Source organism: Podarcis vaucheri (assembly GCF_965113315.1).
Source record: "Podarcis vaucheri genome assembly, chromosome: 5".
Taxonomy (NCBI): domain Eukaryota; kingdom Metazoa; phylum Chordata; class Lepidosauria; order Squamata; family Lacertidae; genus Podarcis; species Podarcis vaucheri.
The window spans coordinates 29,208,635-29,234,543 of NC_138763.1; the positions used below are offsets into that span (position 1 = coordinate 29,208,635).

Genomic DNA, 25,909 nt, shown 5'->3' on the forward strand with positions numbered 1-25,909 from the left:
AAGTTCCAGGTTCAAATTCACTTGGATATGATGATGTCCACAGCACAAAGGTGTTTGCACATCGTGGCAAACCATTATTAAAGGTTTACTGTGACTCAAAACCATTCCTTCACTTTTCCCCTGGTGTGAGCAGGAGCAACAAACCATGATCCCCACATCACGGCAGTTTATTTTGCTTCCAAATGAACTGCATTCTAAAGCCAAGGTTTGCTCTTCACTTATAAGGATTGCTAATCTGAGTAAAACAACTGTTTGTTGCTTAAACATGTGCTAGGGGAGGAGCAAAATATGCATTTAAAGCAATTCATTAACTACCATTTAAAATGACATTAAATTGGGCATGTGTAGCTTTGTACAAGACATGATCTCAGCCAATCACACCTCACAAGGACTTCAAGAGGAAAAAATGGTGTCCTGAGCTCCATGAAAAAGGCAAGATACAAATGAAACAAATTTATTACCTGAGCTTTTAGGCAACAATTCTTTAATGTCAAAATGCTTATTAGGAAATGAAACAACTCTTTAAAAAAGCTTAATACAGAAGTATCCAATTCAAGAATGATATGAAATGAAAATTCACTTTGAAACACAATGAAGTCTGGAAGGATTACCCCAAAGACATCCGCTGGCTCATCAGCAGAAAGCCATCAACTGCTGTCGTACCTTATTGGATTCTGCATTGTATACAGTATAAATCCCAAATTCTGCAGCAAAACACATTCTCATCAGGTTTTCTTCTGAGTTTTTTCCTGCATCACTTATTTTGTGCTATTCATGCTGTGTGCTTGTGGAATGATAATGGCAAGATTTTTTTTTTAAAAAAACAGAAACATAACATATGAGAGAAGACTAGAGCAAATCATTTGTAACTACTCCTTAAAAATAGTTACAACCACAGTACCACAAGATAAACACTCTGGAAAGGGCCCCTCAAATTAGTTGTAAGAACCTGGAAAACACAGGTTTTGTCCTTTATTTCTATAATGCCTTTTTAAAAAGCAGAAGCACAGTTTATAATCTGGCTGCATGAAAGAGGCAGAAAAACAAGAAGGGGGGGGGAAATAGTGTAACAAAAAAGTAGCTTTTGTTCCGCATTTTACAATTAAGATCTCCAAAGCACACAGTTTCATGTGATATTCTGTATATGGTATCAATGGCAACAATTTTTCTGAACAGATTCTTAGATTATCCATTAGGTCAGCATTTGCCTCCCCCCACAAAAAATAGTTATTTATTCTATTTCTGTAGTGTTTCAACAGACAAGATATAACATATGGCACAAAGCATTCATATATCTTAAGCCACCAGCTTTTTCATAAAACTGGATTGAGTCATTATTTATATTGAAGTCTACATACAATTTTTAAAAAAATCTTTAGGTAATCTGCATTCTTTCTAATGAAGCCACACATATATCTTTTTAATATACAAAATATATTATTTTTTTCATAAAAACATCATTACAATAAATAGGAGGAATATTGACTTAAACCTTGTTCCCTCATTCATCCCGATTTACGCTACAAGGAGACCAGCACCTTTCGCCCTTAAATTCTGAAAGCTAATATAAAGTCAGACAACAGCAATTCCTACTATATTTACACCCCATGACATCAATGAGACTTAAGCACACCAATGCCCTGTTACTATGGGTGTGCTAAGTATTAACCATGGCATAGGATTAAGGGTTATTCCACCCATCTTTGCTCATGTGGGTTCAGGTTGAATGAAGAGGGTGGCACACATGGGGATGTTGGGGTGATGTGTGTGCTCCCTACACTTTTTTCACTCACATTTTCAGGTTAAGTACCTGAACAAGCACCAGTCTCTTAAAGAACATTATGTCTGCAGTCTCTTAAAGAATATTATGTCTGCACCAAGCCTAACAGAGCACTGGATTGCGCCCATCATCTCGCAATTAAAAAAGAAAGTCTCATGTAATGCACTGAAGGTTTTCCTTTCCAAGTAAACAGAGCATCAGTATTCCATACTAACAACCCCTAGGTTAATTCTTCCTCAAGTAGAATGAAACCAGATAATTACAATACTTATTATATAAATAAGTGATAACATGCGAAAGCAAGATGCATTCAAAACAGGAAGTGTAAGGACAAAACCATTAATATCTTCATAAAGTATTTCCCATGAACACACAGGACCCAATCCCATTAAAATCTGGGATGCTTCCAATGAAATAAATGAGTTTTAAATTCACTGCATCTACCTTGACCCACTGATAACTAGAACTGGTGCCATAATCTCTCAATCCTTATGCGTAGGTGTAGATTATACACGCAGAGAATTTCCATTCTAAGAAATGCTTCAGCATGACAACAAGATGTCATTTCATTAACAGTGTAATAATAATAATAATAATAATTTTTATTTATACCCCGCACTCCCCAGCCAAGGCCAGGCTCAGGGCGGCTAACAAGCAATAATAAAAACAAGTTGAATGAATACAACTTAAAAACAAAATTAAAATACATTAAAATATTGAAACATTAAAATATTAAAATGTAGCCTCATCACAGGCGGCGAAAGGAAAAGAAAAAAGAAAAGGGGAGGGAATCAAATTGGCTCCAAGCCAAAGGCCAGGCGGAACAACTCTGTCTTACAGGCCCTGCGGAAAGAAATCAGTTCCTGCAGAGCCCTGGTTTCAAGAGACAGAGCATTCCACCAGGCCGGAGCCAGAGTTGAAAAGGCCCTGGTTCTGGTTGAAGCTAATCTAACTTCCTTGGGGCCCGGGGCCACTAGGGTGTTGCTATTTATGGACCTTGAGACTCTCCGTGGGGCATACCGGGAGAGGTGGTCCCGTAGGTACGAGGGTTTGATAACAAAGAGTGCTTGCCTATTGCAGCTTTCCCCAACCTTTCAGCATGACTGTTGGGAGCTGTGGTTCAAAACATCTGGAAGGAAACAGGTTGGGGAAGGCTGCTGTGATCAGCTAATGCTGTGATCTCGGAAGACCAGCTTTGAATTCATTTCGTTGTCATCTGTAGGATATCTACATAGGTATATTTAGAAATTGGCCGCTTACCTGCTGCGAAACGCCACTTGCACTCCAGCGCAGGTGGCGGCAGCAGGTGCCTGCCTGGCTTCACCGTAGCCTGGGCGAACATTGCTTCTTCCCCCCGCAAGCCATGCTGACTGCTGGGGCTCATCCATGGTCTCAGCCAATCACAGGCAAGCTTGCGGGTGCAGCTTGGGGGCAGACCAGAAGGAAGACTTAGTCTCCCTGGCTTCCGTCTGGTCTGTTCCCATGGCATATAAAGCAGCCGAGCTTGGGCTCTGTTTTCAGTCACAGCTTGGTCTCTGCCAAAGGAGGACATTGCCAGGAGGCTCCCAAAGAAGATCCTGGGCCTTGGAAGTGTCCGAAACTGAAGCTGGGCCTCTCAAGTGTTTTCTTCAGTGAGTGGCAGCAGGTTGTTGAACAAAAGGCACTTTTAAGCGCCAATCCTTAATAGCAGGGTAGGATTTCGGGGCTACGGGAGGCAGCAGTGGCAATTGTAGTGGGGTGCCAGGAAGCGCTCAGTGCCAGAAGGCCTCCTCACCCCCTCTGCCTCACACCAAATGCCTATGTCCAAACCTGTTGACATCTGTAATCAATAAAGTTGTGGCTTGTTTAAATCCCAAGTGGTTGCCCTGTGTTTACTGCAATTTCAACACTGAGTTTGAAACTGAAAAATCTGTATTTCATGTACAGTACTGTGCGGTAAGTAAGTGTGAATTTAGGAACTCACTTGAAATCAAATTGATTTAAATAGAGCCAAAAGGCATGGACACAGATGACACCTTCGAATTATCTATCAGCAATTTACTCAACTATTTTCTAAAATATTATCATCATTCGAGTTCCAAAGTGATATCTTTTGTATCATTCTGTAGAGTGGAATACAAGAATGACAAATATTATTGTTATAATGATATGGCTTTTCATAGCTTTTTAAAAATGTATTATGTAATCTTTATTGATAGCCTTTTCAGAAATGTGCTCTTTTAAAGTATTCCAATATCTTCCTCACATATATACTTCTATCTTTTAATACTGTAAATATAGTTATTTGTGCTACCTAACCTATACTGGTCTTGGGGATGGAGATTCAATTACTGTTTCCTTCTCAAAAATGCAAATGTGTGCAAACAAATCATAATCTTAACCATGTCTATCTACTCAGAAGTACTGTATTTAAGTCCTATTGAATTGAATGGTGCTTTCTCCAAGGGATAGGAATGCAGACTAAATTCTGAGATCCAATTGTTAATGACACATTACAAACTCTACATTTGCATTTGGCAGACTAGGTACAAATTTTACATTTTGTATACTTAATAAAAAGCCTCAAAAAAACCAAAAAAAAATTTACTTTCTTCACAGTTGAGTTTGGCTGCATCGCATGCAATGGCATTTTTAAAATGTAAGAAGAAGAAATTTCCATCGTTTATTATTTGGGCTGAAAATAAAAATATTCCAATGAATGTGTCTAAATTTAGGCATTTTATTTAAAACCTTGATTCCTAGTTTCTTTGATAAAATATAGCATATTTTGAAGTCCGGAACCCAAGCAGGTCTCTCATTTCATTTCGGAATTTTGATAAGTCTTGCCGCAGCTCATTGAGATTTTCTACAGTCGCTTGATCAGTGCTTTGCATTCTCTGTCTCATGGAAGTCAAATAACGATGAACTAAACAACACATTACCTTTTGGTAATTCTCATCTCTCTTTTGCTTCAGATTTCTCCACTCCTGAAAGCAAACAGTGACATATTATATATAATGTACAGATGGCTATGAATTCCACCCCAGTTAAAAAGCTTGTGTATAATTGTAAAATAACACTGGGCATGACCCACCCCAATGTTCTATTTTGCACAGTCACATTTGTGCATGCATGCCTGCTAGACAGGGAGAGAGATCCTGGAAGGTTGGCAGGGATGTCTTTGTACCTTCCTATATTGGATAGTTCATCTCACCAGTGATCAGTGTGGTGGCAGAGCAATGTAGTTTTCAGCAGAAGTGGCTGCTATGAGTCTCAAGTGGCCAGCAGTGAGCCAGTGATGAGTTCCCATTCCCAAACTGCTCTGAGTGTGTGTGCGTGTGTGCGTTTGCCTTGTGCTCTCTCTCTTATCTGTTCCCTCCTGTCTCTCCATATTTGCGCCCCACCTAAAGTTTTAGACGTAATAGCTCCACCATGGATTTACTGATTGCTTGGCTGAGTAAATGTTTCCTGGGTGTATTTGTCTACAGCTTGACTAGATTTTCTAAACTCTCTGCCTTGAATTGACAGATTATACTTATGGATTATACTCAGTGTATCCCATGAATACAATGGGTAAAAGTTTTGTTTCCTAGAATGTCCTCTACATGCTTAACTCCTTAATAATATGCTGCACATATGCATCTTATGATGTGTCTTGAAGTGCAATCTGCATTTCGACTTCTTCAGCCTGTATGGCATGCATACACACACACACACACACACACACACACACACGGCAACCATCAACAAATTCTAATTTCTTCTCATCTCCATTTACAAATCACTATATCTTTTGGTTTCTAAAAATTCCTGGGCACCCCCTGTTAGTATTTTATAACTATTTGCAGGGGATTGGACTACATGACCCTCGTGGTTTCTTCCAACTCTACGATTCTATGGTTCTATGATTCTATGTTTCTATTTCTTACCTTTAAACTATTCTGTCGCTTGACTTTGCCAGATGATGTATGAGAGCCGATCCACTTACTGAGGCTGTTAAATAGGTAGCATATAGTCTTTGGAGATGGAACAATATTGAAGGGTGGTGGTAGCGTACATTTATCATCGAAATAGCTAAGCCAGAGCTTGGCACGAGCAAATTTCCATTCTTTATCTTCATGATTCTAAATTAATTGGGGGGGGGGGTTGGGAAAACAGATATCAAAGGTTCTGCTGAGCAGTGATTATAAATTACAAAACTGACAGTGAATTAACACACACAAAAGTGCAACCCCCATACATGCACAAAGAAAAAGATGCACCCAATATTTAACCATGTGTATGAAGCTTCTTGTCACCTATCCATCTTCCCTTTGTAAGGGTGCTGCAGGTGAGAAGAAGAGATAGCTGACAGCAAACCCACCAAGAACCAGGCTCAAACTTGGGTAGAGGCTTGGGCTCAGTTCATAATGGGGCCAGAATTCCCGACAACACCTATTTTACCACCATGTATTTACATGTCTATTATGTGTTTCATAAAATTTACACACCGCTTGATTGTAAAAAAACCTTCAAAGCAGTTTACAAAAAGATAAAACAGTAAAATCATGTGAAATCCACAACCACACTTTAACACATACACTCCTAAGTCTCTGGGTAGGCTTGTCCATCGAGAATGTTTTGGGCAGGTGTCGAAAAGAGTACAGTGGTACCTCAGGTTACATACGCTTCAGGTTACAGACTCCCCTAACCCAGAAATAGTGCTTCAGGTTAAGAACTTTGCTTCAGGATGAGAACAGAAATCGTGCTCTGGCGGCGCGGCAGCAGCAGGAGGCCCCATGAGCTAAAGTGGTGCATCAGGTTAGGAACAGTTTCAGGTTAAGAATGGACCTCCGGAACGAATTAAGTACTTAACCCGAGGTACCACTATACAGTGAAGGCACCTGCTTGATCTGAATGGGCAAGGATTTCCAAAGTACAGGTGCTGCCACTCTAAATGATCAAGCTCTAACAAATGTGGAATGGGCATTTTGTGTTACCTGATGGAGGGACAATTCCGCTGATCAAAGTGGCTGAGTGCGCACATGCGGAGTAAAGCAATCTTGTACATAAAAGGGTCCCAAATTGTTACGGGGTTTATATATGCTAAAAATAACAGCCTGAGCCCAGCCTGGCAGCAAATTGGCAACCAGTGTAGATACCTGAGCACAGGTGTTATATGCTGACAAGATCCCACTCCTGTCAGCGATTGTGTTCTAGCATTCTGCACTAACTGCAGCTTCTGGATCAAGCCCCACATTATTGTGCTATACAGAATCAAGAGCACTATTGACACTTAAAATGCAATAAATCTTGCTTTCAAAACACTTACCGCTATCAACTGAAAGCTTTTATGGAGCATCGCCACCAAGAGCTTGGTAAGGACAATTACAACTACTACATTGTATGTGCCAACAATAACAGCACCCACAAAAGACTGTAGTTCTTCACCATAGCTAAATCTCGTGACAAAAATGGCTACGTGTGCAAGAGAGAATATGTACCAAAACAGGGCAAAACAGGTGCCAATAAATCTGGGGGGGAAAGAAAAATTGTAGTTAGATCAAGTAGTTACTGTGCATTAAAGGCCAGATCAATGGAATCAATGGATTCATGTTCTATAAAAGAAAAACTGTGATCTCAATCAACACTATGAAACTCACGAGTGGAAGGTATCATTGCTTTGCTGCTCACAGAAAATCCCAGCACAGTCCTTTTCTTCATCCACAGTGAACCCTTTATCATACAGTTGGGTCAACCCAATGGTGAATGAGAACAACACAAGAAGAAACATTCCAAGAAATTTTCCAAAGTCCTGCAACATCTGCCCCATTGAAATCTGTAGGAACATATTGATTTGTTCTCAGTTTTAAACAGCTATGAAATATCAAATAGTGACTGCATATTAAGAAGGCATGCTAGAAAAACTATTTACAGGGCAAGCAGATTTTCCTGACCAAATTCATGCCACTACAAAGGAGTCAAGCAGCCGTTCTGAATACTGTTGGGAGAGAGCTGTGATAAAACCACAGACTACAAGAATTAATTTTTATTGTACTGTACTGTACAAATACACATGCTATTTTATCCTGAATCATTTTTATTCTCATAGTAAAAGCAAAATACAGACTGTTTCCTTAACTCAAATGATATGTCTGAAGCAAAAATAATAACTATAACACATAGAATCAATGATAATTTGAGGAGTTATGTTGCTGATATTACTTTTTGTATCTTTATTTTAGATCTTATTATGATTTACGTGGAAATTGTTCATTTTGGTTGCGTACTTTTTGATGTTTTACTTATTTATGACAACTTTTGTTATGCTTTAATTAGGTACTTCATTTTTTTAATTAGGTAGTTCATTTTAGAAGCCATCCTGAGCATGGTTTTAAACTACGGGAAGGCAGCCTACAAATAAAACTACGTATGTATATACATATAATTCATGACTGAAGATGGTATGAAAAGTTTAACTATGTTCAATGAGGTTTACATCCAAGCATGAGTGCAAAGGATTGCGGGCTTATGAGTAAATATGCATAGGATTGGGTTATGAAATTAATAAAGAGATTTAAAGCTTCTGATGTATAATTTCTATAGCAGGGTTAGCCTATGTGGTCCCCCTCAGATGTTGTGGCCTACAATTTTTATATTCCCCAGCCAACATCGTCAATGATCAAGGATGATGGGAATTGTACTCCACAACATCTAGAAGGCACTATGTTGGCTATCCCTGTTTTACACTAACCCTAAAACAAAAATGGGAAGGGCTATAGCACTTTCTCTGGAGTACTGCACAGATACTAGGGGTAACAGATTCTTTTTTTACTGCCCAGAGAGATTAATAGGATGACAAAACAAATCCTGTTAAGGGTAGCTATAATTAGGCACGGACTTTAGTAGTCAGCGTTACACCTACAAAGTGTTATACATTTGGAGAAGACACTTTTTTGTGAAAATCTGAAGCGTTTGTTACACAAATACAATCTTATTGCAAAGATTAACTGTTTTTAGTAGCAGTGAAGTTTGGATTTGATTGGATTTGATATCCCGGATATATCCGTCCCGCATTTTGACCCAAGTGTATCCACAAAGCAACTTACAATAAATATAAACATCAATTTATTCAGCTTTTCAAAGCATTTATTAAAAGCGTTCATAGTTGGAGATAAAGGAAGATGGCAAACTGCTTTGAAAGTGTATATGAAAATATAAAGGTGCTGCAGTAATATGTGTTTCATTTCACTGATGGGGTGCAGTTTATGGACATTTGAAAGTCATGACCTACTTTTGAAAAAATATGTGGGTCAGTCTATGGTCGCCAACAAGAGCAACTAAAGCTCCAGTGTGCCATTGAATGGGGTGACTGTTGGCTGTTTATGTACAACTGGATTTCTGACTTCACTACATAGAGGGCTAATATAAATGCATGTTATAGTTGCAATACGTAAATAAATATGTACGTTACATAGTGAATGTCTTCAAAAATGAATATGGACTTTTTAATGTTCAATATGTTGCTTCCCTGTACTATTAATGAGGAATTTGCAATAGAAAATGAGATAAAGTTGGTAAGATGGAAAGGAATAAAAACTGGAGAACTCTCCCTGCTGTGACACGAAGTGTCTTATGGGTAACATTTGATGTTTTTTCTTATATGTCTCATGTGTTAACTGTAATCGGGGACAAACACAACAATAATATGGCTCTTTGAGCTGTGTCTAACAGACAGATGTGCACTCTTTTATATTACCTTCCTTGGTTGCTATTGTCACACAACTAGATATCTTTGGAACTAGGCCTCTGAATTATTTCCAGAATATCTGGCACTATAAATAGGAAGTGCCGCTAACGCTTTGATCTCAATTCACCTTCGAATGGCACATAAAGCATCTGCCTTTTTAAAGGATGCTGCACTCCTTTGTGTACCATGTATAATGCCATTTTCGTTTCATTTCTAAAGTTTCTAGCCCAGTGAAAGAACCACCACTTTATATGCCCCAATAAGCCCACATAATCAGGTCACTATCCAACTACAGAAAGAATAGCTATCAATACGCACAATGATGGAAATTTAAACATAAGTAGAGAGTCTATTGGGACGCGGGTGGCGCTGTGGGCTAAAGCCTCAGCGCCTAGGGCTTGCCGATCGAAAGGTCGGCGGTTCGAATCCCCGCGGCGGGGTGCGCTCCCATTGCTCGGTCCCAGCGCCTGCCCACCTAGCAGTTCGAAAGCACCCCCGGGGGCAAGTAGATAAATAGGTACCGCTTACCAGCGGGAAGGTAAACGGCGTTCTGTGTGCGGCTCTGGCTCGCCAGAGCAGCGTTGTCACGCTGGCCACGTGACCCGGAAGTGTCTTCGGACAGCGCTGGCCCCCGGCCAATAGATGTGAGATTGGCGCACAAACCCCAGAGTCTGTCAAGACTGGCCCGTTCGGGCAGGGGTACCATAAAAAAGAGAGTCTATCTGAAAAGCCAGAGGCAATTACACCTAGCCATTTTGTCCCTAGGACAACTTACCTGAAGTGGCCCTAGGACAGAGCTTGTTGTATACATGAAGAAAAGTCGAAGGTAACTCAGAACGTTGGCAAAAGCAAACAGACCTTCTGCCACCAGGGTAGGGTGGAAGGCATCCCAATCTTTCCTCTCAGCAAAATTATGGAACTAGAGTTTTTGAAAGAAGTGGAAGTTACTTTAAGTTATAACAGATAATCCAGGGGCAGCTTTCATCAACCAATGACACACATTATCTGTAGCCTATCTTCCAACCATGAACAAATCGCAAGCACCAAGGGCCACAGATTTCCTTTCCCCCTTTTAAGTTGTGAGAGGCAAAGATCAGCAGTAATTTGCAGGATAATGATATTTTGCTGTTATATCCAAATGCAGCGAACACTGATTTGCACAAACCAACGCTCAGTGTATTTTGGATGACTATAATTTGTCACAAATCCGCCTGCTCATGTAAAAAGAAGAGATAGCAAGACAAGGAGGGAACACACCACCCTCAGGCTTGCTCATAACAAAGCATGTCTTGACATTGCTACTGAATGTAGCCAACAGGAGGGTGCAAAGAAACAGGAGTATTCTCCAGCCGCTAACAATCCAGGACAAGATCAGGCACTGAATGAGGTAAAATAATGGACCAATGATCAAACAGCTGCCCTACTGACTTTTTTTTTACACTCAATTTATTTCTGTCTAAAATATAAACTAGCTTTATTTGAATGAGATTTTCTGACTCAAGGCAGTATTTTGTCAGGATAGATATAAACCTATTTAATCTGGAAGGTTCTTACATGACTAGCAAGCAGAGCTAAGATACAGCTTTATCTTGCACTCCAAATGAACACCAGACAACAAGAAAGGCAGCTCTGAAGATTCAGCCACATGAGGAAAAAATATATGAGTGGTTCAGATTAATACAGTTGCAGCAAGACAATTTCTGCCATCCATTAAGGCTGGTACAGATTTGTGTTCTCTCCATTAGTCATGACTGGGAGTGGGCAGTAGATCACATGCCCCCGTCTACAGTCCCTTCCCTCAAGAGCACGTTTCCTTGTGACTCTTGGCCATTTTTCAGTATCATGTCTGTATTAACATTAACAATGATTAATCCTAATCAGGGTACATTCTTCACTCAAGATTCATAACCCGGATTCAAATCTTGGATTGGGAGCAAATTGTGACTAATATCTACCACAGTTAACGTAGATGCAGAAGGAACACTGTACTGCAGAGACTGGTAAGATATCACACCAAACCAAGGGGTGCAAAATTAAAAAGCTGCACATACATTATTATCATGAAGAAAGGCCCATATTATTATTATATATGGCATGATTAATGCACCCAATACTTTAGCGGCCTGCATTTAAAAATAAAAAGGTCCCAAAGAAGCTTGTAATCTAAAGTGAAGAGAAAACGAAAGGGAAGGGAAGCACAAAGGATGGATGTATCAAACGCAGCCACACTCCCTTAGGGCCAAACTGCACAGTACAATAAATGTGTATCTGCATTTACATTTCTCTGTGTGTTCCTCTCTACCCATGCGTGCTTTAAACATCAGCTGCAGAGACCCCAATCCATATCAGGATAATGGCACTGATGGAAAGGCCTTAAAGCCTTTCTCCATGCGGTCCTGATGAAAATTCCCCCTCTTCCCCCAGTCTTGCTTCTGCCATTGGCTCCGTGGCCTTCAGCAAGTCTGAATTCTAAGTCTTAGTGCCTTATGTGTAAAATTGGAATGTAAGCAGCACTCCACCCAAAGTTATTGTGAGGGAAAGCAGGATACAGGGTATAAAGCAAAGCGATGTATAAATTAATCAGATTTCATCATCTTTAGGAAAACAGACGATCTGCTGATCATCGCAAATAAGCCAATGTTTCACAAATATTCTCCAAGAAAATAAAGGGAATGTTTATTCCTGCATTGCAGGGGGCTGGACTAGATGACCCTCAGGATACCTTCTATCTCCATAATTCTATGATTTTAGGCTGTAGCTAAAGCTTGTAACACAGCCTTCACTGGAAAAAAAAGCGCCTAATTAGAAATAGTAGGTGTCTGGTGTATAAGGCTCTGTATTATATACTCATATGGCACATAAATCCCCAGTTTCATTTTATAATGAGACTTATGAATGCTCTGCTTTCCTTTGGGTCACATCTGTGAGGTCAAGAGGGGGTGGCCTTGTCATCTGGGCAGCCCAGGACTTCCATACACACTAGCCAGGCTCACACCCCAGGGAGTCACTGGGGTGCTGCTGATACTGCAGCAAAAACAAGGCGGGAGTCAGCAGTTGCCAGTTACCAGTCTCTGCATCCACAGGAGGCACTGTGATTCTCCAGCAGTTTGACTTCACCCCCAGAGTCACGCTCCAGATGGATGACAACAATGAATGCAACTAATTTCAGATAAGACTACAAATCTACTTGGATGAATAGTAACGTTGCTGTTGGTTCACACCCTTTTTTTCTATAATAGAATAAAAACACTCGAATACACCATCAAACACACCAAAAACATAAGAAAACAGAAAGACTCAACATGCAGCTATATCTTCACATGCTTACTTTCTCTACTAGTGCTAAATATATGGAGACTGAAATCAAAGACATACTTTGAGGCTTTAAATTAAGAATGAGTGTTCCTAGGATGCCCTCCATTTTGAAAAACAGCGTAATTTTATGCTGGTGTCAACCACCAAGAATTTTGTTGTTTTAAAACATTTTTTTAAACTTCTTTTTTAAAAAGGTTATACAGGATTCTGCACAACACAGTGTTATAAAACACTGAGTTGATGTTTACCTTGTTATGGGCAACTACTTTGAGAGCAAAAGTTGCCAAATAGAGAGAATTCATGACAAAACTAAGTTGATTTCGGGATTCTTCTAAGAAGTCTTCTAAGCCTTCATACCAGAGCCTTTTAACATCTGACCACACCATTCCTTAGAGCAGAGAAACAGAACGCAGTTAGTGAGATATACTAGATTCATTTCACAGTGATTTCAGTGTATTCTATGTGTCTTTCCATCAACTACAAAAGTACCTCCCCCCCCCACAGAGTAATGGGGATCAGAGGAACGTAAGAACTGTGTGTACTGCCAAAGAAGCATTGGGTTAAAACATGCAAGAAGGAATCCACACCTTCTAAAAGACAGTGGGAATTATGCTAACAACATAACTACAACAGCCAAGCAAGGGTACCATTATAGTGGCTTGGGTAGATAGCCACATTTTAACCTGGAGTCAAAACTCAAGCCATGTTGGTGCTATCCTTTAGCAGCCTTTCACATTCTAGTCTCTCTTTTCAAAGTCATAATCAGTGTGGTTACAAATAGCAAGTAGTGAGTCTCAAAAGCAATGTCTGTATCTACATATCTTACTAAGGAAAAAAAACCTCTTCTATGTAAATAACATACTCTTATGTCAATGGTAAATGTTAATAGTTTTAAATTTTCTAGGCAACATCACATTATGCTTCCCCCACCCCACAGCAGTACATTCTATACTACTTTACTATCAAACATTTGTAATAATACCAACATACACAATTCCAAACTGGGCATAAAGAATATATAGGGCTGTTATTATTTAAGCAGTGTGCTTCACAAAAGATTAAGTTACGGTTTAGTGTTCCAAGTACAACTGTAATTTTATTTGCATTTAGAAAATAATAGTAATGGTTGCTGAATTCATTTTAACAAACAATGTTGAAGAGTAGTGATCCATGCTCCCTCTGCTGGTTCTGTAGTTACTTCAGATAATCTGCAAACTGTTTCTGGAAAGATAGCTGCCACACTTCAAGGAACAGAGTTTTCTATAAACATGGTGCAAGTCTACAAATATTTAAGTTCTATTTTCATAAAACTTGTTATGTGGACTGTAGGAATGATTTACACAATCCTTCCTTCCATATAAAGGGGGCAGGAATAGTACAAAATAACAACATCACAGCTTTGTTGTGTATGGGCTGGGGACACACATTTTCATGCTCCCACATCAGGCATACTCCAGTTATGTGTAAATCAGCACCACAGGGACTACTTCTCATACCTGAAAACTTCTTACAAAGTATTACTTTCATGTATGAAAATGGAATGTGCAACTATAATAAATGACAAGTCCAACTTCTTTGTTGTTGTTGAGGGGTAAAATAGATATGAATACAGAGGTGGGTGCCTGTCACAGGTCTGTGTAATTCCATTTTTTTTTACAACCAAAGATGCAACCTGGTAAGAACTAAACTCATCCCCTTCCCTTGCCTTAACTTGCTACACTTTTATCACTTCAAGTACTTTTCTCCCCACCCTGACTCACTTCCAGTACTGAAGGTGGGGAAAGAGAAGAAAGTCTACACAACGGAAGATGTGAAGGATCTAGGAGTCTTGGTTGACCACAAACTTGACATGAGCCAACAGTGTGACGCGGCAGCTAAAAAAGCCAATGCAATTCTGGGCTGCATCAATAGGAGTATAGCATCTAGATCAAGGGAAGTAATAGTGCCACTGTATTCTGCTCTGGTCAGACCTCACCTGGAGTACTGTGTCCAGTTCTGGGCACCACAGTTCAAGAAGGACACTGACAAACTGGAACGTGTCCAGAGGAGAGCAACCAAAATGGTCAAAGGCCTGGAAACGATGCCTTATGAGGAACGGCTAAGGGAGCTGGGCATGTTTAGCCTGGAGAAGAGGAGGTTAAGGGGTGATATGATAGCCATGTTCAAATATATAAAAGGATGTCACATAGAGGAGGGAGAAAGGTTGTTTTCTGCTGCTCCAGAGAAGCGGACACGGAGCAATGGATCCAAACTACAAGAAATAAGATTCCACCTAAACATTAGGAAGAACTTCCTGACAGTAAGAGCTGTTCGACAGTGGAATTTGCTGCCAAGGAGTGTGGTGGAGTCTCCTACTTTGGAGGTCTTTAAGCAGAGGCTTGACAACCATATGTCAGGAGTGCTCTGATGCTGTTTCCTGCTTGGTAGAGGGTTGGACTCGATGGTCCATGTGGTCTCTTCCAACTCTATGATTCTATGATTCTATGAATGTATTCAGCTTCCATGATCTGACATCCACCTTTTTTGACCACCTCACCCTACAGTTAGTTCATATAAGAAATAGAAGAGTCGCATGAACCAACGAAGAACATGCCTGCCCACATGTAAGTCTTTTAATGGTAATTTGTTGTTTGGCTGAATTCTTATGAGACTTTCATCTCTAGGATCTATTTAGAAACCTTAAGAATCACTAGGACATTATTTTCCCCTTTAAAGGTATGGAGTTCCCCAGTGATCACAGAGCCTTCCCCCCTTAGCATAAGCAAATGCACTCAAAGGAAACTAGTAGAGGAACGTAGACCAGGAGAGGGTTTAAAAGGTACGGGAGACCAAAAGATTTCTCTCATTTTCCTACTGCAGTGTTACGTCTGTGCACACAAACAAAACTCCCAACTCTTATGCCCTATGTAGATCCAACTACAGCATAATCAGTCACACCCCTAGATAGTAATGGCACCTAAGCCTGGTAAAAAAATAATATATCCTTCAATTATATTAAGACTGGTATGCTCCTCCCTGTCAAAATAAGATGAAACATGTCTTTTTCCATTACTAGACAATATTGCCAGGGTTGTAACAATTAATTTTATAACCATTTTATACTTACCAATTAGCCAAAATAGTAGAAGATAGTCTATTCTCTCCAATTCTGGCCCCATGGTATTTTTTTTATCTTCATTGTAGACAAGTGAGTACAAGTTAAGCAAGAGTAGAAATGTGAAATATGATGCTCCATGAATGATAAACTTCATAAATGGAGTGTGAATTATTCGGCCTATTTGAGATTTTGGAGCCAACAAGTAACAAAGAGACAGTATTGGCCAAAATATGCCAACTGTCAGGACAGTCAAAATCTTCTTAAACGTGTGCTTGCGACGGTAACCAGCCATTTGTCCAAACCAGACAGTATTGAGAAATTGCTGGCAATTAGACTGAGAAACAAACTGCAATAGGAAAAGAATTATACATCAATAAATACTGTCCAAAGTAGCCAATAACTCATTACTCAAGCTTTGTTTAAACCAGTGGGGAGAAAATGGGGTAAGATTACAATTGTACTGTACAACTTATACAGTTGTCCCTTGGTATTCGAACAGAATGCGTTCCGGAAGTCCGTTCGACTTCCAAAACATTCAGAAACCAAAGCACGGCTTTTGATTGGCTGCAGGAGCATCCTGCAGCTAATCGTAAGCTGCAGAAGTCGCGCCAGACTTTCGGCTTCCGAGGCAAAGTTCACAAACTGGAACACCTACTTCCAGATTTGTGACGTTCGAGTTCCAAGTTGCTCGTGAATTAAGCTGTTCGAAAACCAAGGTATGACTGTAGTAAAGGTAAAGGGACCCCTGACCATTAAGTCCAGTCATGGACGACTCTGGGCTTGCACACTCATCTTGCTTTACTGGCTGAGGGAGCCGGCGTACAGCTTCTGGGTCATGTGGCCAGCATGACTAAGCTGCTTCTGGCGAACCAGAGCAGTGCACGGAAATGCTGTTTACCTTCCTGCCACAATGGTACCTATTTATCTACTTGCACTTTGACATGCTTTCAAACTGCTAGATTGGCAGGAGCAGGGACATAGCAACGGGAGCTCACCCCGTCACGGGGATTCGAACCGCCAACCTTCTGATCAGCAAGCCCTAGGCTCTGTGGTTTAGACCACAGCGCCACCTGCGACTGTAGTAGTAAAAGGTAAAAAAGTAAAGGACCATTGGATGGTTAAATCCTGTCAAACGGGACAATGGGGTATGGTGCTCATCTTGCTTTTCCAGCTGAGGGAGCCGGCATTTGTCCTCAGACAGCTTTCTAGATCAGCATGACTAAACCACTACTGGTGCAATGTGTGCTCGCTTCGGCAGCACATATACTAAACCACTACTGGTGCAGTTACAGATAGGTAGCCGTGTTGGTCTGCCATAGTCAAAATAAAAAAATTCCTTCCAGTAGCACCTTAAAGACCAACTAAGTTAGTTCTTAGAACTAACTTAGTTGGTCTTTAAGGTGCTACTGGAAGGATTTTTTTTATTTTCACTACTGGTGCAATGTGACACCATGACGTAAGCAAGAGCACGGAAACGCCATTTAACTTCCTGCCACAGCGATACCTATTTATCTACTTCCGCTGGTATGCTTTCAAGCTGCTAGGTTGGCAGAAGCTGGGACAGAGCAACGGGAGTTCACCCTGTTGTGCGGATTCGAACTCTAATTTCAATGGTTCTGTTTTTAAGAGGTAAAATTTAGAATAATTATTCAGGATCAAGATAACAAACACAACTTCAAAACTAGGGATGAACAAGTCTGTCATTTTAGTTTCTTCTCAATTCATTTTTTTTTCCAATCCTAACTTCAGTTCTCCACATTTCTCCATCAATTCATGAAGTTTAAGAAAACTCATCAACATTATAGAGTGAATTTCTCCTAATACACGTGTTTTTGTATGCAATTTTCCCCAGGATACATATTTCTGCAAGCAATTTTCTCTACCATAATGGATGTTCTCCATTTGATGGGATTAGTATTGGATACAACTTTTTACTCTTTACCTAATGCTGCAGTTCTTGAAACTATTAGAAGCAGTGTGCCTATGAAGATATGTATCTATCATAGTCGGGTCTATCCCATCAATTAGTCGGACAACTTTATAGTACATTAGCAAAAAAAAGAAAGAAAGAAAAAAGACATACCTCTTTTTGGTTGTATTTAATAGCAAGCTTTAGGCGACTCAAATTCATTCTCTCTTCTAACAGCCCCCTTTTATCCACATGCTCATCACTTGCTGTATGGTTGAGTATAACTTCAAGCTCCCGAGAATTCCGTGCTTGTGCAAGCAAATCTTTAGCAAAGGTTTTACACTGTTGAGCTAATTCTTCATAATCATTTCTAGGATATAGAGAAGGTAAAAGCATACTAGCTGTCAGGGAACTTCGCGAGAGGCGAAAGGGGGGGCTCCCAGATGATGCTGGCGAAGGACCCAGCAGCAGGGGGAGAAACAGCTCAGTAGAAGGGGAAGCCAATCAGCGCAACACCAGGGATGAAGGGGGGCAGACGGGGGAATTGGAGAGAGGGCTCCAGGACTCTTCACTGGACATCAGTGAGGAGAGCCCAGGTCCTCCGCTACCCAAGCCTTCCCTGCGCAGAAGACTCCCGCGCAGTGAGAGGAGGAGGAGACTGGGTGTCAAACAACTTTTATGTTGGAAGAGGTTCAAGAAACGCCCACTGACGGATTCTGCCAGTGACTGAAGCAGCCACCATGAGAAGGGGCTGTGCAGTCAGAAAGGTTTGACAAGGCAAATTAACCGAGAAAGGCACCAGTTTACACACGAGTAACTCATACCCATTACACTAGCATACAATGGACATGATGAATATATTTCACTTTAACTCTTGGGAGGCAGTATGCTGCAGAATAGCAGCTGCAGGGAATCACAAGTGTAGAGAGTGCTCTTGCACTCAGGTCCTCCTTGTGGGCCAAGTAAAACCAAGATGCTCCACTTTATGAGCCTTTGGTCTCACGCAGAGGTCTCTTACGATCTTATGTCTTTTTACTGTTAATTTCACCAAAGAAAGGTCCTTCCTCTATTCAAACTGAATACAGACTGGAATGAGTTAAAAATGAATTTGATTCAAATGGATGATTTAACTCATCAATGAAAGAGGACTGATTTAAAATCAATGGGCTGGATCCAGACTAAATCAGGCAAGCTTTAGTCTAATTGAAATCAATGGGACAAGTTAGTCATGATTCATTTGATTTTAGTAAGTGCGACTAACTTTGTTCTAGATCCAACCAACAGACTGCAATCAATTTTTCCCATTGTGTAATTAACACATTTAGTCAATGATTCGTACAATCATTTGCTCTAGCAACTGAAACGTATTAGTTTGCAGCCAAATTGGTCCTTTATGAAACTTAGGAGCATTAGCCAAAACCAATCCTAAGCACAAATGCATAGGATTCCACTGTAAATTCTCTGATATCATTTACAACTGATCATTGGGATTTTGTTGACACACTTGTGAAGTGCCTGCATCCAATTATATTTAGAAGCATAATACTAAAAAGGAAACAGTAGTAGAAATTAATTTGCTACTGATACCTGAATTCAACTTCCACAAGGCTTAGTTCTCTTAAATCTGCACTAAGTTCAAAGGCTCTCAGAATTGGATCTTCCTCCGTCAACATTATTAGGGCAGGACTGGCCAAACATCGATAAATATCAAGACGAAATCTGTTATAAAAATATCAAAGAATACATCTTAAGTCAACCAGTTTTTATTCAATAGTATTTTCAGCTCATACTTTGATTGTAATCTGTTTAATTTCAGGTATCTGGTATATTTATCTACATTTAAAGCCATTTCCAGTACGACAAAAGAAACACAAAATGCCCTAGGTACTCCTCAAAAGCATGTGTGCTAAGGCAAATTACTTAAGTTTATTTTGGCCTCAGCACTGAAGAAAGCTTATTAATGCAACTTTGTAGTAAACAACTCACCTGGTAGCCAGCAGGAGCGAAAAATTTCTTGTGGCAACTTCATGATCAGGCTGACAAATGAGGGATGGATTGCTCTATTCCTACTCTGTCAGCCTGCTTGTTTTCATGCTAGCCATTAAGGAAGAAAACTTATTTTCTCCATGACCAGCAGAGAAATGCAAGCTACTAGCTGTTTGGCAGACTACTAACAGTTTTGCACAATAGCAAATATAGAAGGGGGGGGGTACATTAGTTATTTCAAAAGGATAAGCACACTACTATTAAAATGAAAACTGCAGCAAATACTTGCAGAATTCCCATTATACTGGAAGTGGAACCCAAACTTTAAGTCTGAGTACATAATTAGAGACATCCTGTACAATTCAGCTGGAACATATTTGGTTGCTATGCTATTTGCAATCACACAATAACTCACTAACAGGGGTGTCTGAATGTAATTGGCTCCCTAATGGCCGAAAAGCCTGGAGGCTGGAGCACAGAAAAGTCTGTCTAGTTTTGCTTCCATCCTGCCCTGCCACATCGCCACCCTGCCACCCATTTATGTGCTGCATTACAATCTTGCATAAATAATATCAGAACACAGTACAAAGAGGGGAAAACCTCTCACGTCCCTCATGCTGAAATATGTGGCAGGCTAAAAATCTTGAGAAAAGGGACAATCCTCTTCTCAGTTTAGCAGAAGGTCATGCAATTATCTATTTCATGTCTGTGGTTTATAATGACCTGAAAGGGGGGGAAATAACCAACCCTCTTTTATAAAAACTTCTCTCCTGGGTCACCTGAAACAAAGGAATCTGCCTTCTACAGAGTAAGACCACTGGACCATCTAGTTCAATATTGCCTACACTCTCCAGAGCCATTTCTCAGATGCATGGGATTGAACCTGGGATATTTTGCATGCAAAGCATGTGCACTATCATTGAACTTCGGATTTTCCCTCGAAATGATTCTTACTCACTACAAGTGATCAGGGAAGTGGTTGCTTAAAATCTAGTTCTTCTAAAAGACAGGAAGGAAATTACATGCATTAATAAACAGCTAATTACTGTAACCTGGAGTGCCGAAGGCTATCTTTTTTGTTCTTGGCAGTACATAATGTACATTCACAGCCAACAGCATGAGGTTTGGGTAGTGACACATCTTGCTTTAATAGCATAGTGAGAATTTCATAGTTGTTACGGTGAGCAGCTAAAATGACTGGTGCCACATCCATTGTTGTTGAATATTCTGGATTCTGAATACGTTCCATTAATTTCTGAAATAGAGAGAGAAAGAAGCCTGGGCTTTATGAATTGTTAAATCAGAGATCTAAAAGCTAAAAATTGTCAAATCTACAGGCAAAAATAATATATTTATTGCGGTCTCTCACATTTTAAAACTCTAAATCTTCAGAACTGAATGTGCTTATAGCAGAAAATATAATTCACCTTGTTAATTTTGTACCACGCTGCCATTTAATAGCTACATCTCTTTTAGCTAGAGCTGCCAGAACTGAATTCTGGCTGAAAAAAGGCCCTAGTTATTGCCACTCTACTTTTGCTGAAATCTAAGATAGCCCTGGCTCAGTCCAAGTCTGAGTATTGATAATGATAGCTACAGGGTACAAATAATTTTAAAACCCCATCCTTTCCTCTCCCAAAAAGCAAAAAAAAAAGCAAAAAACAAAACAAAAAAACCCTGCTCATTTTCAGATATATAACCAAAAGACTCTTAAATGTACTCTCCAAAACTTCCACTATCAAATACAGTGGTATCTTGGTTCTCAAATTTAATCCGTTCCGGGAATCCGACTCCCGAAACAATTAGAAAACCAAGGTGTGGCTTCTGTTTGGCTGCAGGAGCTGCCTGCACTCAAGCGGAAGCTGCGTCAGACGTTTGGCTTCTGAAAAACGTTCGCAAACCAGAACACTTACTTCCAGGTTTGCGGCATTCAGGAGCCAATTTGTTTGACAACTAAGCCATTCAAGAACCAAGGTACCACTATCTGTGCTTAACACAACAATCTGAGCAGAGCAACAGTATTAAGATGGGGAATAATACTTTTAATTTATGTAATACTAACAACAATTGTTGGTCTACTGGTTCGTTTGGGTCGATGATTAAGGAGTATATCTACAGCTCCCACAACCTCTGAGTCAATGGCCACCAAGAGTGCATCTGTAGACTGAAAAAATGGAACATTAAAGCAGAAGTAATAGCAACCTGCATACTAGGGAACAAAAGACTATTCAAAAATGACAAAGAGAGGTTCACTGAAGGAAAATGTTTCTTTTCTGAAACAATAGGTAAAAAGAAGTTAAATCTCATGATTATTCCAATGGCTATCATCATCATCAAGAAGAAGAAGAAGAAGAAGATTATAGTACCTGACAGCCATAATCCAGGAGCAGCTGTAATATGTCTAGATTTTCATTTTCAATAGTTATGGTAACAGCATTTCTCCCAAGCACATCCACACAATTTATGTTCATATCACCAGAGCTATTCTCTTCTAAAAGTTTCTTCACCATGTAAAAGTCACCTGAACCAGTAATAGACAAAAGATCTATTTTAGTGCTTTTTATGTGCTGATATTCCATCATATTATATTATACAAGATGATATTTATTCCTCTTTTCCTCCAAGGGGCTCAATATGTGATGCATTGCTCTCACCTTCTCTGTATTATCCTCAAAACAACTCTGTGAGGTAGGTTAGGCTGAGAGTTGGTAACCCAGTGAGCTGCATGGTTGAGTGAGGATTTGAGCCCCATGTTTCAGGTCCTAGTCCAACACTCTAACCCCTGCACCACAAATAAATATTACACTTGCTTTTAAATTCAGTCATCCCTACAAGCTTAGTTCTATGTTCTTCTGTGCAGCAGATGCTTTAACACTCTGACTTAGTGACACCACACTGCTTTTTGAAGTAGAGATTTTAAAAACCTACATCCTACACTTGCAATGCACAAGCACTGATCCTGCACCTTACATGTACTGCCTAGCCAATGAGCAACGCTTTCAGCTGTCACATTCCAGTGGCAAAATAAAGCTTTAAGGATCCTTCCCTCATCCTGCTCACCTAACATACTTTTAGCACTAATCATATCTTGTAAGTAAAATAGATGCATAGGAACCAGTGTGGTGTACAGTAAATATGTGGAGTATATAACATTTTTATCATGTACACTTAAATACTTTATTCTGTTTGCTATGTTCCAGTCCATGAGAAGAAACTCAGGATCTGGAATAATATCCTAGATAGAAGAACTATGGTGGCAACAAGTGGTTAACTGGAAGAACCACTATCCTTTGACTGAAAATTAGTATACAAAAATACTTGATCTATCTACGAAGCAGCAGGTAATACAGCAGGTGTAGGAAACTAGAAATGATTGATGAATTGTGAGCAGTTTTATAGGAAAAAAATTAGCTTCCCACCAAGTAAATTTCTAGAAATGAAACTCTTTATCTAAAAATCCCCCCCCCCCGACAACTATACAAAAATGCTTGAACTTCATAGTTATTTAACATCTCTTGGTGCAGGTGCAACCCCACAAACAGAATACTATAATCCTGCTTCTCTCGCTGAAAGAATAACACCCAACCTCTGCCACCATCTTCTAACATTTACCTTTCTGTACAAGATAGCAGAGGTGACATATTATAAAAGTCACATATTGTTACAGGTCATACCATTTCAAATATTTCCACAGGACCAAAGCCACACAACTCACAAGGAAACCCCCATGTTAGTTTTAAAATATGCCAAAAATATTGGGCTCCATATTTCTAGGTAAGTTACATCTGTTTCTTCCCATTGTATACATATTTTTAAAATTTAAACAAAACAAATTATTTGGATCCAAGTGGGAAAGTGAAAAAAGTCACAATGCCTTCAAACATTTTGTGTATTAGACAGAAATGTTGAATTTATAACATGTGAATGTCTTTCTGATATTATATATTTTTAAATTTTAGTAAGGCAATGCTTCAGCAAGAGAAATTGAAATTAAATTAGCATTAATAACATAATGCGTAACAGCAATCAAAATAAGAGCAGTTAATAATTTTTGTACTTATTACATACATTTCTAAATCTCAGTAACTTTTATGTTGCCCACATATATAAAGAATCACTTCCAGATTATTACTGTTCCCCCCACTTTTTACATGAATGCATGTGAAAGAATTAATTAAAACCAACAGGCAGGGCAAGCCTGTCAAAAGGTATAATGAGTTAGCCAAGTCACGTGCCAGATGACTGGAGAAGGCAACAGCATTGTTATGGTCCCCTCATTCATTCCCCATGTCAGCTGTTTTGTGGAGCACCCTGTAAGTGGTGAATCTGTCTGCCCTGCATAGGCTGAGTGACAAACTAATGAAGGAAATGACTGTGATGGGTAGGCACACAGTGCTCTGTTGACTGCCCTACTGCACATAAATGGCAGGAGGAAAGGCACAAGGCCAGAACAAGCTGCAAATGGGGGGGGGGGAGATACTCAGGTGGTCAGGGCCTGCCTCAATTAAATGTGTTCACTGGTTCTCCCTCCCTTCTACCATTTTACCCTCACAGCAACCTTGAGCAAAGGTGAGGCCACAAGTGTGCAACTTGCCCAAGTTCACCTAGCGTGTTTCACAGCTTGAGTGGGGATTTGAATCCAAGTCTCCTGAACCCTCGCAACTCAGAAGGTGACTGCAACCAGGGGTAGGCAGTGCATCCCATGAAAGCAAACTAGCAGAAATGCAGTACTTGGACATAAGAGAGCTCAACTGATTACGCAGAAAGCCACAGAATTTCAGGTGAACTCTCTTCCCAATAATGGAGGAAAGGGAGAAAGGCCCTATTCGTCCTCAAGGACAGAAGCCAGCAACATTTTCAACCCATTGAACAAAGGGTAGACCAAGGATTCCCAACCGTTTTTTGGCCATGCCCCATCTAAGCATCTCTAAAATCCTGACCCCTTCCAGCCCGCCCCGACGTATAATTCTTATTATTCTAAAAGTGATCTCCTATTCACACAGAGGAAGCCTAAAAGGCCATTAACTGTTAATAACTCATTCTCAAATTGCCTTCCTTCAAAACCAAATTGCCCCCCTATGGGGCATGTGCCCCACGTTGGGACATAGCTGTCAACTTTTGCCTTTTCTTGTGAGGGATCCTATTCGGAATAAGGGAATTTCCCTTAAAAAAAGGGAAACGTTGACAGCTATGGGTTGGGAACCAGGGGCGATAGACAAAACACCCCAAAGGATGCTCATTCAAGGAGATAATTTTGCTGCCAAGTTAAATCCGACTTCCTAAGAAGGCGCTTCATCCACCTTGCCCCTGCTTTTGCGTTTTCACTGGGGCATATATATATATATATATATATATATAACCACAAGGCAGTGCGAGGAAGGTTGGGTTTGAGAGGTAGCGAACAACCTGTGCAGGTCGTCATCATCCAGTGAGAAAGTGGGTGCGGGTGTGAGAGGCAGAGAGGCTGAGAAATAGAGACGCACACATTCAAATCCAAGGGCATAGCTGTCAACTTCTTCCTTTTCTTGCGAGGAATCCTATTCGGAATAAGGGAATTTCCCTTTAAAAAAGGGAAAAGTTGACAGCTATGATCCAGGGACTGGGAGATCCTGCAATCCTCACGGGCAGCCTCATCGGCTGCTCAGCATCCGTTAACACACTTCGGCCACCAATGTATAGCGGCCACAACCATAGTGGCAATATAATATTCCCGGTATCCATCACTTTTCGCGCAGCGGAGGGGGGCACGGACTCCCTCTCTCCTCAGAGTTCATGAGACCCTTAGGAGCCGAGTCGGAGGTTTGCGCGTCAAGCTGCCTCCGCCGCCGCCGCCCTAAATCCACGCCGGGCCGCTCCTCTCTCTCCGAGGCCCGCAGCGGCCCGTCCTAAGCGACGCCCTCCCTACCTTTGTCGCAGGCGAGCAGGAAGAGCTTCTCGTCCAAGGTGGTCTCCTCCTTCACCTGCCGGACATCCTTCAGCGCCAGCAGCTTGTTAGGGGAGGCCGAGGCCGACTGGTCCGCGCTCTGGTAAAGAGCAGCCATGGCCCCGCCAGGCGGAGGCCCATCGGGAGAGGCCGCGCCGCGGGAAGGGCCCTTCCTCTACTCCCTCACGCAG

The 25,909-nt window shown here is 40.6% G+C and overlaps 1 protein-coding gene across 3 annotated transcripts; it reads right to left on the bottom strand.

Annotated features, from left to right (window-relative positions):
* Positions 1 to 467: 467 nt before the first annotated feature.
* Positions 468 to 25,909, bottom strand: TRPC1 (transient receptor potential cation channel subfamily C member 1). 3 transcript variants are annotated; one of them, XM_082224112.1, is made up of 13 exons: positions 25,701 to 25,909; positions 22,162 to 22,316; positions 21,858 to 21,959; positions 20,848 to 21,050; positions 19,397 to 19,528; positions 17,984 to 18,179; positions 15,910 to 16,246; positions 13,052 to 13,191; positions 10,264 to 10,407; positions 7,402 to 7,577; positions 7,071 to 7,272; positions 5,689 to 5,883; positions 468 to 4,746 (listed from the first exon to the last, which is right to left on the bottom strand). In XM_082224112.1, the coding sequence occupies exons 1-13, from the start codon at positions 25,834 to 25,836 to the stop codon at positions 4,519 to 4,521; spliced, it is 2,346 nt and encodes a 781-aa protein (XP_082080238.1). In that variant the 5' UTR covers positions 25,837 to 25,909; the 3' UTR covers positions 468 to 4,518. The 3 variants fall into 3 exon arrangements, with proteins under 3 accessions (XP_082080238.1, XP_082080237.1, XP_082080239.1); XM_082224111.1 differs by having other exon boundaries at positions 20,842 to 21,050; XM_082224113.1 differs by lacking the exons at positions 20,848 to 21,050; positions 21,858 to 21,959; positions 22,162 to 22,316; positions 25,701 to 25,909 and adding an exon at positions 19,796 to 20,815.